We start from the raw sequence: 14,895 nt of genomic DNA, 5'->3' as shown, positions 1-14,895 counted from the left end.
AGTTTGCTGTCACGTGTATCTCTTCAACCTTAAATTATATAATATTAATACTGAAAATGCTGCTCACTCAGACAACCATATGTCAAGCCCACTGCAGAGACGGTGATCACTGTGAGGAAAAGCATAACCAAAGAGCATCCCGTCCTCATGTGTCTGCTGTAGCATATGCTCCTCTTCTCTCCATACTTCCCTTAGAGCATCGCCCTGTGGACTCTCCTCTGAGAGCCTCTGTCTGCACAGATTCTTCCTTCACTATGTCAGTCAGTTATGACCTATGGCCCATTTGCACCCCTACCAAGCAAGGAAGCCATTGTCAAATCCAGAGATGGAAACTTGTCTGAGAAAACATGTACTACCATGCAGTCAGTAGTTGGAAAGAGGCTGCTAGATATTTACCAAAAATAAGAGGGATCTAAGGTGTGGAAGCTGGGAAGTTCCGCCCCATGAACTCTAAACTGGGCCCACATCAGGATGCTCACCCACTATTAGATAGATTACACCACAAGTCCTTACCTTCTTGCACTCTTTAAAGATTAATTTACACCATCCACAGAGAACTAACATATTCCAAGCTAACCAAGACTTAGTTCTTCAAACATCCCAGTATTCAAAAACAAGATAAATATTTAAATTTTATTATTATAAATTTTCATTTTTAAAAAGCCAAGTAGTTTCTTCTACATGTTAGATAGATAACTTTCTTTATGTTATATATTACATGAGTTGGGTCTATGCTTCTTAAAATGTCTTATTCATTTATTTGCTCAGCATTACATACAAAAACATATATTTATACACACAGGGTAATATTTTGTACATACACAAATGTATGCCATACACATATATGTATATAACTTACATGCAAAAGAAAATAATTAGGTATGAATAACACAACATAAAGAGCACACTTTAGGTATAAAACAAGTATAATAAAGTAGTACAGGTATGTTTAGGGGTATGCACATGCATGTGCACATGGGAATTGCACAGTGTGGTGCTAGCATGGATAATTTAAGAGAATGCTATTATCAGGAAAATGGAAAGAAAATACGTAAAACTCATTTTACAAACCATAATTATATTGGAAAGCTACACCTTAATTATTTAAATGATGGGACATGTAACAAGAATTTGAAATGGAGCACATGACAGGAAACTCATAGTGGAAGAATACTTATAAATTAATAATAGAAGAGGAAAGGGTAATGAATGGGGAAATAATATAGTCTCACATGGTAATAAGAGCTCTAAGAAATGTTAACAATTATGAGGTGGATGGAGGGAGTAGGCCTTTAGCAGATTTTTTTTATAGATAGAAGGGCTTGCAGAAGAAAACTGGGGACTTGTTTGAGTGCAGAGGAGATTGAAAGCAACATGATTAGCTTTGCTCTCTAAGTGGTGAACATGGACAAAGCGAAGAAATACACCCAACACTTGTGAGCAGAAAGTGGTGAGGAGCTCTCGCAGAAAGCGAAGAGCTTGTGATGTTAGTTTCGGGTGGCGATCCTAATAATCTACCAGGATAGGGAAAAACCTCTCAATGGACTAGGAAAAATGATGCCAAAGAAAACTCAGTGGACAGCATAATGGAGACCTCCTCAGGCATCACAGGAGGGTCAGAAGGAGGCTGGGGAAGCTCTAACTTACACAATTGAAGTCATCAACCAATTTTGAATTACTTCTTTGGTTTCTACTTATAAACCTTAATTTTACAGCTGCTGTTATATTAATTTGCATCAAATTTAATTCAAAGGCAAAATCTTCAAAAAGTTTTCAGAGTTCCTTGAGAATATCAGGCCTGATGTGTGGACCATCAGCTGACTTCATAATTGCCAGCCTCATTCCCAGCATCAACAAAGGGAAGGCTTAGGAGTCTTTCAGACTAGGGATGGTAACCTTCCTTTCCCTTAGAGCAAGAAAGGAGTTCAAGGTCACAGCAAAGTACCTCTTCCTACAGCACCCCTTTAAGAAAATTGTCTTTAATATCGTGTCCTTTATAATTTGGGGCTGGGCTGTTTGTTAATAGAAAATGTAATCATCTTTAAACTCTTCATTTTCTCAAATATAAAGGATGGCACAAGAAACCAAAGCCAAGGAGACATTATCCTAGATATCCAACTGCACTCTTGTGGCACATTTCATATTTAAAAAGAAAGCATGATATGCCTGGATTTCATAACTGACATCTTTTTATAAATCAGTCTAACACTTTAATTTTGAAAAGAGTACTTAAATCTAAAAATAATAAAGTGGATGACATAACCTGAGTGCCCAGAAAATGTCTCCATAGAGACAGATTTTTTTTAAGTGGACACAAGAGGGAAGAGGTGGTTGTGATTTTAATAGAGTCTTACTCATTGCTGGTCTCGCTGCCTCATCTCTCGTTTGTTCGGTGTGAAAAGCTTACCATCTTGCTGGCCCTGGAGAGTCTGGGGACTTTGCATTCTTTCTTCCAGATTGGAGCTAAGGTCAGAGTTCACGGCGGACATCCGAGTTGAATCACTCATATCAAATTCATCACTCTCTATTGAACTTTCATCCTGAAATGGGTTGAAAATATTATTAGGCACCATAAAATTTAACTGTGTGCAAAATGTAACTATTCCACCCCTGTGCTTAATTAAAGGTTACCAGTTCATAAACTATTATCAGACTCTATAAAGCAATGCACATAGTAATAGATGTGTGAAACAACAAATCATGCAACTCTTCCTTCAAAAAAATGTTCAAAAAAATGTGGGTACTCAAGCAATGTATTAGGCGGTATCCCATTGTAGAGAGAGAGCCATGTGTTTAAAGAGAAAGCAGTTTGGGAATTACCCTGAATATTTAATGAATAGTTTCTTTCAAGGGTGAGCATAAAACATGATGGATAGGAAGATTTAAGTTTTACTATAAACACAGTGACTTCGTAAACTACCATCAGCACATATGAATATTTATAAGCATATATCACATAACAGTAAGACATTTTCATCTACAAACAGGATGAATTCCTAGTATAAACTAAGATACATGCATAGACTCGATGTCTGAATTTGATATAGAGCAATGAATTCTCAATATATTGCACAAATAAAGATGACAGATACAGATTATAGAGAATAGATGCTATGTATATTATAGATATGCAATAGATTATAGATATGCAATAGATTACATAAATAAGTGATGGATGAAATATAGATAGGTAGATAGAAAGATATGATAGATAGATAGATGATAGACAGACAGACATACAGACAGAGGGGTGATAGATGGTTTATAGAAGAGATGTAAAGGATTATATGTAGATAAATAATACAAAGCTATTTGACAGACAGAGCACTGAATTCATAAAAGAACTTCTATATAACAATGTGTAAAATTCATTCACTAAAAGTCAGGTAACAAAAATCTCTAGCAAATGATTAATTCAGAAAAATGTCAATTGTGAACAGTTAATACAAAAACTGGTATACCTTAATTTTTGGGATTATAAAATAAATACTCTATTTCCCCTTTCCCTCTCCTCCATTCAAATTTTCCCATATACCTCTTCTTGCTCTTTTGAAATGCATGGTCTCTGTTTTCATTAACTTTTGTTAAATGCATACATGTATATGTATATACAAATACTTTCTTAAATAAACCCTGCTCGGTATGTATAATGTTACCTATCTTTATGTTTTCAGGGACAAACCATTTGATATTAGATAATGAGTTGGTGTGCTATTCCCTAGGGAGACTGTTTCTTCAACTCTCAGGACTCTTTTGTGGCTTGTAAGCTTTTGTTTAGGACTGAGACCTTGCAAGCTTCCAAAGGAGGAAGGTGACCAACAGTTCACCAGGGCTATGACACCTATTGCCACATCAACTACCAGCATACTGAATATGCATACATCGATGGTAATGAACAGCTGTCTAACTGCACTTATGACCCATTCAACAAGAGGAGAACATGCATGGTACTAGAACCGTGATAACTATTCAGGGCTGGTGAAGCCATGCAGGAATCTACGACCATTGCTGTACTGAGCTAGCATAATCCCCCTAACAGCAACCTAAACTTTATCCTTCTTTCCACGGGTGAGTGTAATCCTCACCTCTCATCAAGGAAACTTCTCTTTGAAACAGGATGTTTTCCTCCAATTTTACTGAAGCAAGGAATTTGTCATTTTACTTCAAAGTTCATATTTCTTAACCAAATTAACTTCTTTGCTAATTTAAACATGCTGTTGGGTTTGTGGGCTTTTTTTTTTTTAAACAAACTAAGACATTTTCCTACTCAAAGAAGTTATTCCTTCAGTCTCCAACTTCTTCATATGATTTGACCTGCCTTGTAAGCAACCTTGTCCTGGGGATTCTCTCGTTTTAATCTCTGAATTTTGTTAGTATGGATGGGCACCATACTTGTCAGACCTTATGGATATGAGGCAGCTGCTTTATCCATTGAAACACATTTCCAACCCTAAAACTTATCTTTATACAGAATTATTTAATTACTTATATATCTGATTTATAATTATTATTTATATATATTTAGAACCATAAATATATTTATAATTTATAATTATGATTATTTGTCATTGGTTTACGGTTTTTGGGAGGGAGTTAGTATCAGATCAGAAGACAACTTGCCCTAGTCATTTGCTTCCTGCTATCCCATGCCTTCATCCTGAGGACTGAACTCGGGTCATCGAGTGTGGCCTGAAACACCTTTTATTACTATCTTGCCAGACCAAGTAATTATTATGGATAACACAGCTGATGAGATCTGTGTAAAATTAGTTTTGTAGAATTTATATAAGTGTAAACTGTGTGTGTGTGTGTGTGTGTGCGTGTGTGTGTGTGTGTGTGTGTGTGTGTAAGGTTAAATCATGGTCTTTGTTCCATGACATGACTGTAAAAATGGCTTAACATTGCAGTTAATCAGTATACGTTTATCATCATTAAATAACATTTGTAGCTGTGAATGATGGTGAACCCTGTAATCCCAGCATTCAGGAGGCAGAGCCAGATGAATCCCTGTGAGGCCTACAAAGCAAGATCAGGACAGCCAGGGGTACACAGAGAAACCCTGTTTCAAAAAGAATAGAAAATAGATAGTAGATAGATATACATAGATAGATAGATAGATAGATAGATAGATAGATAGATAGATAGATAGGCAGGCAGACAGAAGAACAGATAAAATTTATGTCAACATACTTTTTTAAAAGCCTGCCCCACTTGTGGCCCATACATATACAGCCACCCAATTAGACAAGATGGATGAGGCAAAGAAGTGCAGGCCGACAGGAGCCAGATGTAGATCGCTCCTGAGAGACACAGCCAGAATATGGCAAATACATAGGCAAATGGCAGCAGCAAAGCACTGAACTGAGAACGGGACCCCTCTTGAAGGAATCTTAGAAAAGACTGAAAGAGCTTGAAGGGGCTTGAGACCCTATATGAACAACAATGCCAACCAACCAGAGCTTCCAGGGACTAAGCCACTACCCAGACTATACATGGACTGACCCTGGGCTCCAACCACATAGGTAGCAATGAATATCCTAGTAAGATCACCAGTGGAAGGGGAAGCCCTTGGTTCTGCCAAGGCTGGACCCCCAGTGAACGTGATTGTTGGGGGGAGGGTGGCAATGGGGGGAGGATGGGGAGGGGAACACCCATATAGAAGGGAAGGGGAAGGGGTTAGGGGGATGTTGGCCTGGAAACCGGGAAAGGGAATAATAATCGAAATGTAAATAAGAAATACTCAAGTTAATAAAGATTAAAAAAAAAGTCTGGACACATTGTAAGCTTTTGGTTAAATGGACAGTAGTTACATTTTGGTCTCTACTGTTGTGACCATTATCAAAAGCAATCTGTGCAATGAAAGGGTTTATTTAGCTTATGTATATCAAGACACATCCCACTAAGAAAAGCCATGGCAGGAACTCTGGGCAGGAAGCTGGAGGCTGGAGGAACAAAAGCAGAGACCAAGGAACAATGCTTATTGACTTGCTCCCCTGGCTTGTTTAGTTTGCTTTTTTACCTACTCATGAAAGGTAAAACCCACAGTGGATGGTTCCTCCTGCATCAGTCATTAATTAAGAAAATGCCCCACAGGCTTGCCTACAAGCAATCAGATGGGGGCATTTACTTAATTGAGGTGTCTCTCTCAGATCTGTCTAAGTTTGGATCAAATTAACAAAAAACAACCAGCACATGTGCCATGCATTTCTGTTCTTTAAAAACATCAAGTTTACTTGATCATGATGGATAATGCTTTTGATTTGTTTCTGGACTTGGTTTACAAGTACTTTATTGAGTAATTTTGCATCAATGTTCATAAGAGAAATCAGTCTGAAGTTCTCTCTTTGTTGAGTTTCTGTATGGTTTAGGTATCAGGGTGAATGTGGCTTCATAGAATGAATTTGGTAGTGTTCCTTCTGTTACTATTTCATGGAAGAGTTTGAAGAGTATTGGTATTAGCTCTTCTTTGAAGGTCTGGTAACATTCTGTACTAAAACCATCTGGCCCTGGGCATTTTGTGGTTGGGAGAATTTTAATGACTGCTTCCATTTCATTAGGGGTTATAAGGCTGTTTAAATAGTTTATCTGATCTTGATTTAACTTTGGTAAGACCTACTGACTCTTTGAATTTCCTCAGCTTCTATTGTTATGTCTCATTTCATTTCTGACTTTGTTTATTTGGATACTGTCTCTCTGACTTTTGGCTAGCTTGGATTAGTATTCATCTATCTTGTTGATTTTCTCAAAGAACCGGCTTTTGGTTTCATTGATTCTTTGTATTTCATTGTTTCTTTGCTTCTAACTGATTAATTTTAGCCTGAAATTTGATTATTTCCTGCTTTCTACTCCTCTTTGGTGCCCCAATCCCTGACACTATTAATGATACTCTCTTATGCTTGCAGACAGGAATCTAGCATGGTTGTCCTCTCAGAGGCTCTACCCAAAAGCTAAATCAGACAGATGCAGACACCCATAGCCAAACAGAGTAGAGCTTGGGAAATTTTATGAAAGAATGAGAGGAAGAATTTTGGGTACTGAAGGAGACAGAAACTCCACAGAGGACTAACCTGGACCTGTGGGGCTCTCAGAATCTGAATCACAAACCAAAGAACATACACAGGCTGGACCTAGGCCTCCCCACACATATGTAGCAGATGTACATCTTGGTTTTCATGTGGCTCCCAAGCAACTTGAGCTAGGGCTAGCCCAAAAGTTGTTGTCTGTATGTGGCATATGTTCTTCTAGCTTCACTGCCTTGTTTGGCCTCAGTAGGAGAGGATACTCCTAGCCTCACAGAGACTGGATGTGCCAGAGTGGAGAGAGACGACGGGGAGCTCCCTTCCACTCAGAGGAGAAGGGAAAGGGGTATGTGGGAGAGGGATTGTGAGAGGAGGTGATCTGGAGGGGATCAGTGAGTAGGATGTAAAGTAAAACAAAATTTTATGTGTAAAAATTATAAAGGTCTATTTAAGCAATAGAATCTAAGAATAGAAAAAATGAAAACCTGCCTTCTGGAATTCTTGTCCTGTTTAGAAAGAGACTAGTAAGTGTTTAGAATGTATTAAGTCACTCCAGGTGTAACTAATCATTGAATAAGTAGAAACAGAATGGTTTAAATAAATCAAAATAATGGCCAATAAATTTAAAATCGATTATACAGTAAAAGGTAATAAACATAAATGCAAACAGATCTGTAATGTGATAAGTGGAAGTAAGTAAAAAGCACCAATAAAAAATGGCAAAATATGCCACAAAGTGTAGTGCGTTTGTCATCATTTGTGAATTAATAACTGAAAGGAAGTTGTGACATAGAAGGAGTAGACATCTTCAAAATGCAAAATACATGTGTGGAATTTTAATAAATAAATGACTGTATATTTTAAAAGATTACAAGGAAGGAGCATCATGAAGCTACGTATTTCATGTTCAGATATTAAGAATTATGATGTTTTTGGTTTTACTGAGCTGCAGCTTTAAGTAAATGCTTTCATACCTCTTGGCATAGTGTCTGTGCTGAGCAAAGTAGCAAAAAGAATTTCCAGAGGAGTTCATTCTGAATTTTTTACCCACAGAATAATGAGCTGTGTTAATCCACTAACTTCGAAGGACTGTGTTTAGCAATCAATACCTGAACTCTACCTACCTTTCCCCCTCTAGACTATGTTATATAAACCTTTCAAAATAATATTAATAACTAAAATGCATATATTATGAATGAGGTAGGCATCGATTCTAATATCATATAACTTGGGTATAAGCAGCCTATCTGGCTTGTTAGTGAGAAGTCTGCGTTTCTCACCTGCATGATATTAAGGGAACATGAGTCAATTGTAAATATTAAATTAGATGGTACACAGGAAGCCTATAGGACAGATCCCTTGTTATCACTTGCTGAAGGTTTCATTTTAAATGTATGGATTAATTTATAAAATACTTGGCAAAACTATAACAAAGAAAGCTGCCCTCTATCCGGGGCCACCATGCTTCTGTCTGTTACTCGGAACTCTTTCCTTTGAGTTTTTAAAAAGACTTTATCGTGCCCTATTAGTGCTCATGGAGAGCCCATGGCTATTTCAGTTAATTGATCTTAACATCCATGATGGCTCCAGTGATCTTATCCACCTTCCTATAAAACCAGGTTGCTCCCATTTACTACACATTTATCACCAACAACTCAAACCCTATAATCACTTTCTGAGATTTTCATTGATTAATTTGTTGACTGACAACTCCATACATGTATAGACTATGTTCTGATGATTTCTGCCTGTCCCCACCCTCTGTTATGTCCCCTCACATCCTAATAAGCCCTTCCCATCAGGACATCCTTTTCCATCTTCCTGACTTCGGGTTTCATTTGGGGACCCACACAGTTAAACCAGGACCATCTCTGTGACCACTGGATTGGAAGTGTGCGCTTGGAAACGCCAGCTTCTATGGTATCTCAAATTTTCCATACCACTTCCACCTAGCATTACAATCTTACTGATTTATAGCTTATTTTTGTAACATCTGTTTCAGTGACCTACATCTACCCTACCAACTCTCCCTTAAATGGATGTTTCCATTAAATGGCTAAGGCCCTTGTACATAGGTTCATCTCTTATAATACTTAAATAACCAGTTCCATTTTTCCCTCATTCTACCCATGCCCCCACCAAATAATTGCAATCATGAGCATGCACTTTCTTCATTTTATAAACGTATCTATCTGATCTTGAATAGACTGCTCTCATGCTTTACCGTCTAAATTTCAACTTCTCCACATCTTTCTTAAACTTATGAGAGCTTCTCTAACAACCTTACTCTTGCTTCCTTTATCCCTGAGAAAATGGGACAAAACAGGAATATACCTATCAGCGTAATCACCATTCACTGCCCACTGTTTGAGACTTTTCTGTGATCCATTCTAAAGCTAACTCTCCTAGGCCAAGAAAAAGTACATAGCAGGAAACAAAGCTGGAAGGACAAAACCATTCAAGTCCTTTAACATTGGACATGGAACTACAGGGTTTAGCATTTTACCTGCTAAGTTCCAGTCTTGCTTTAGCCAGTATTTCCTTATTATGTGCAGATTCCTCCCTTCTGGTGATGTATGTTCTGTAGTATTTTGGGGTGGAAGTATGTAATTAGCTTTTTTAATTTTTCAGGGAATTACAGTGAAGAGATTGTCTTGAATATCAGAAAGGATTTTGAACTGTTCAGCAGAATCGAAAATGAAAAACTATGGAGACCTTCAATATTAGACTACATATATTTTACATTACAGGCATGAGCCTAATGGAGGCCATGAAGTAGAATGTGGTAGTTTGCATCTTAATGTCCTCCGTACACTCATTAGTTCCAGGTTGATGGAACAATCCTGGCAGGTTTAGGATGAGTGACCTTGCTGGTGGAAGTGTGTAACCAGGGGTAAATTTTAGCTTTCAAAGCCACATGCCATTCCTACTGTACTCTCTGTCTAGTGTTTGCAGTTCAAGGTAGAAGGCCTTAGCTACCTGCTCCCTCCTTCCCTGTCTTGGCCATCACACATTCTAACCCTATAGAACTATAATAAAAAACATTCTTCGATAAACCTACAAGAACTTTCTCAGATAAATTTCCTTGGCCATGGTGTTTTATAGAAAGTAACAACACACTTCATTTATTTCACTTTTGTTCAAATTATGTCATTTATCTCTTCATTTATCCCTTCACTCATCTGTGCATGTTGGGTACTTGTCATTGCATCCAGGACCTCAGATGCTGGAGGAGAGTTCTCCACTGCTGATTTTCGTTCTGAATGAATTCTTTTTGTCATTCCTTTCTTCTTTTAATATAGTTTAGCAACTTTTAACTTGCCTAGTCTTACTGTTTATTTCCTTTATTGTCTTTCACTCCTCACTGAAAGACATGCTTCAAAATACAGGGGTTTTGTTAATTTGTTTCTAAGAGTACCTGAAAGGTAGTCGGTAAATATTGGTGACTTTATTGGATTAACTCTCATTTAAATTTAAATTCAACTTATAATCAAGATTTACCTCATCATTTTAGTTCAATATGCTTATCTTATTCAACTTCCCAAACCTCTAATAGTCACATTTTTCTAAAATTTTGTAAATACGCTAACAAGCAATTTCTTTGAATATTTTAACAGTGTGCATCCAATTTAATAATTTCAAACTGTGTTGAGGATAATTTTCCTAATTATAATTTTTGAAGGCTATGCTTTTTAGTTCAAAATGTGTGATGTTTTAGATCCAAAAGGACTTTTAATATGTGGGCTGTATGATTGGCATGAAGCTAATCATAATTTGGGGATAGAATTAAATATATTTGACCTCCAAATTAGCTTCCTACAAATGCTGTGTGGACTTTAATATTTCAATGAGGCATTATTGCTTCCTTCAGTTCTGCAATAGTGGTGCTGCCAGTTTCTCCATTCTTGGGAACAGACACATTTTCAAAATCTGCTTTTGGGTCTTTAGTAGAATGACTTTATTAGTTTTAATTCAATCATTTGTTGTTAGTTATCTGGTACTATCTAATGCAATGTGGACACTTCAAGGATATTCTTTGAGAGTGGACACTCACTAAAATCTACTGATCAAGATTAAAACTTTGTCAAGTACAGAGAAGACAAAAAGATTAAATTTTATGAATAAATTGTCCGAAAAGCTATTTTAATAGGCTCAAATTGTGTTTTACAACTAATCTAGTTTTTAAAGAGTAAACATCTAAACACATTTCCTGTTATAGGTGAAATCCAAAGAAAGAATGTATTAGCCCAAAGATTTATTTCCAACAGAGATAATACGAATGTTTCTACTCTGTGTTAGGGATGACTACTGTATGAGCATCTATTTGACTCCCACAGTGCACTGATGGCCTCTGCTTCTTTATGGAGAATACGAATATCCTACACACACACACACACACACACAAACACACATACACACACATAAACACACTCACACACAAACTCACATATATAGACATACACATACACACAGTACACACATATACTGACACACATTCAACCTGACAAACACACACACACATAAACACACACACATACACACACACACATAAACACACACATACACACACATATATAGACATACACACAGTACACACATATACTGACACACATTCAACCTGACAAACACACACAGAAATACACAAAAACATATACACACATATATGTACACATACACAAATGAAAACTCACAGACACAGAGACATTCACACAGTGACATATAGATATATACACACAGACTTAAATTCTTTACCAAACTAGATATTAGACATCTAGAAAATATCAATAAACACACTTGGTGTCTGATATATTAAAATGAAATATAATCAGAAATATGAAAATATCTGTAATTGGAAGGAACTGTAATAAATTTTCTCTCAAAAAAATTAAGACATATAAACCAAACACGATTAAATAGAAACTTTAAAAAGACTTAAAAGGATGGAAATGTGACTGATAGGGAAACGGCTATACTCGAAATCATATTAAATTGATTTTTCAGCTTCTCGGAAAAGATGGTTCAGAGCTTTGCTGTCCCTGGATGCTCAGGACGTTCTAGCTCTTTGCTGAGACTACCTCAGTGGTGATTTACTGAGGAAAAAGAGACTTCCTCACAAAGCACTAAGGAAAATGGCTCCATCCCAGGTCTCTGCATCTAGGATGTGGGCACCATGGCTTTGCAAAGCTCTGAGGTCCTGGTGACATTTCTTTTCATTCACAATGTAAATTACAGCTTTCATGCAGTGCCACACTTAACCCCTTAGTCATGGGTCTGAAGCTTTGTTCCCGTTTGTGGGTGACGTAAACGTGTAGGTTTCCAGTTTACCTCATCTTGCTGTGAGTTTAGCAGCTGCAGTTTCATGTGCTTCATGTACGCCATGGTGATTGGCATGTTGTAGTCGATCATGCTGGTCACCAGGGTAGGAGGCTTCCCATTATCTGCAACAGAACATTGTCAATCTGTGACGAAGGCAACACTGTGTTCCAGCTGCACCTTCAGGGTGAGCCAGCAAGTTTAATTACATATGGTCTTCAGCACATTAAAGATTGGAGACTATGAAAGCTGTATAAACGGACTGCGTAAAATATATCATGCAAATTTCCGATTTAACAGAATGGACGAACCCACCATATCTCACTATAAAGTGATTTTAAATATCCTAAATAACAACAAACAAAACTAATATGATGATTAAGCATTTCAAAAAATCTCAAGGCACAGCTATTTTATATATATTTTTTAATATTTTGATATAAATATACATATATATATATATAAAGCTTTTCCTTTTTATTTTCTTAGAGGAGCTAGGTTACTTATCTTCCAACAGAGGGCAGAATCTTAAAAGTGCCTATGACATAAATCTAATTATTAAGATAACAGCATTTCAATCAAGGTAAAGTCAAATTATTCTTATAAAATTTTTAATTAAAGACATTTCATGTAATCTATGATTTTTGGAACCAAGGCTCTGTAGATTTGAAAAATTATTTTTAGTGTTGAACTTCCTTGCTAGATATATCTAAAATACCATGAAATAACACCATGCTGGAAATTAAAACTTTAATACACACACACACACACACACACACACACAATTTTTAAAAAGATACTTGTACGGTTGAAACTGCCTTCCAGAAGTGGACCCCGAATTACTTTGGGTCCCCGAATTACTCAGTGGGTGTTCAGAATCCAATGTTTCCTACTTGAATAAATAAAGTGATGTGACTTGAACTGTTTTGTCCTCCACATTTTCATAAAACTGTGAGATCCGAGTTACTATTATAAAGAACAATGGCTTCACGTCTCACTATTGGGCAGTGCGGCTACCTTTGTGATCGGTCCCATCTGGGTTCAAGTGCATTCTTTTCTGGCACTCGGAACAGCTCATTAGAAACCGCGTCACTGCTTCTCTTGGTAGGAAGGCGTAGCTCTCTGAAATCTGCAATGATTCACAAAATATCAGTGTTATTGTAGGAGCTGACCGAGCAGGATCCCACAGAAATAATCACTGTCTTTCCCGATAAGACACGTTATTCCACTATGGCAGGAAGCACGAGGAAAGCATGCACGGCAAACCATGCATCATTTCAAGAAATATCTATCCAGCTTGATCAAGTGATTCTTAATAACAGCCAGCGATGCCATGTGACGGGCAAACCATTGGCTGCATCTGGGTAGATACGTGGTTTTCGTTTCTGCATTGCTTTTAGGAAAATAATCACAGTGTGCAGATATTCTTGTGGATTCGTCGTTATTGAATATTGCTCTTAACACTCATAGCACAATCAAATTTTCACTCGTTTCATCTCTACATTTTAAAATTTAGACTCGGTGAGAGGCAATGAATGAACTTTAGATTCTGCATACTGATGATTTCTCCATTATTACTTTAAAACATTTCAAGAGAATAAAAGTTTAAATCATGTATATACTGCAGTCTTCAATTATCCTCTCCACGAAAAAAAATGACACACTTGGGAATGAGCTTGGGCCACCTAGATCGTTTATTTTATATATATTTATTTATAATTTATGTCTACAATAGCTTATATTACCAGAGCAGCACTTCCTCTACCTCATACAAAGCTTTATGTTGAGAACTATGATCTTCATTTGAGGGAGCAATTGATACTCCTGATGATTGGCTCAATATTAACCTTTCTATAAAAGTGTTTCTCTCACTAGAGCATAATAATACTGTGATATAAAGTGGATGGATTTCAAGCCTCTTTCTATAAAAGCTAGTACTGACTCAGTGCTATTTAGAAATCTGATGCAAGCATTTAGATTTCTTCCAATGTTCTACCAATGACACAAAAACGAAGAGGTCAGTAGGAGGAACAACTGAGTTATAAATTAGATGTAAGTGTGTGAGATAATTCCTAAGGTATGTGTTTGGCTGTTACAAACACAGATGTATTGCAAGATAGTGTAAGGAGAAGAAAATGAGTAGCCAATTTATCACTGAGAGAAAGTGTGTGCTGATTCCCTGACTCGTGAGGAGGTCCTTTCTTTCGCTATACCATGCCACAGAAGGAGCACAGCATTGAAGAAGAAGCGTACGCTGAAATCTAACATTGCAAAGCACTTGAATTCGGAGCTTGACACTGCTGTCGGTTTGCCTTACTTAGGATACCCATCGCCTCTTACAAGAAAGAATGTCACAGCTCCTTCTTAGAACCTGAGCCCTGCTCAACAAGGAGGAGGCCATACTACTCAAGAGAGAAACCTAAGGACTCAGTGCTAGGGAAATCATGGTTATTGGAGGACAATCTACAACCACTAATTTACTAAGCCAGCATGATTCCTGATACCAATCTAAATATTTGCTCTCATATCCACAGATAAGTGTAGTCTTCAATTTTTATTAAGG

General features: G+C 37.1%; 1 protein-coding gene across 1 annotated transcript in view; it reads right to left on the bottom strand.

Annotated features, from left to right (window-relative positions):
• Window positions 1-2,006: 2,006 nt before the first annotated feature.
• LOC116884854 (nucleolar protein 4-like) overlaps window positions 2,007-14,895 on the bottom strand; it is a 37,904-nt gene continuing 25,015 nt past the window's right edge. The window contains exons 2-4 of the mRNA XM_032886097.1: window positions 13,350-13,461; window positions 12,345-12,457; window positions 2,007-2,540 (exon numbers count right to left, since the gene is read on the bottom strand). Coding sequence (XP_032741988.1) covers window positions 2,355-2,540; window positions 12,345-12,457; window positions 13,350-13,461 — 411 coding nt within the window. The 3' untranslated portion in view covers window positions 2,007-2,354. The remainder of the gene's footprint in view (window positions 2,541-12,344; window positions 12,458-13,349; window positions 13,462-14,895) is intronic.

This window comes from Rattus rattus, chromosome 15 (assembly GCF_011064425.1).
Source record: "Rattus rattus isolate New Zealand chromosome 15, Rrattus_CSIRO_v1, whole genome shotgun sequence".
Taxonomy (NCBI): Eukaryota; Metazoa; Chordata; class Mammalia; order Rodentia; family Muridae; genus Rattus; species Rattus rattus.
The sequence above is the reverse complement of the archived record's forward strand: the minus strand, read 5'-3'. Positions and strand labels throughout refer to the sequence as shown.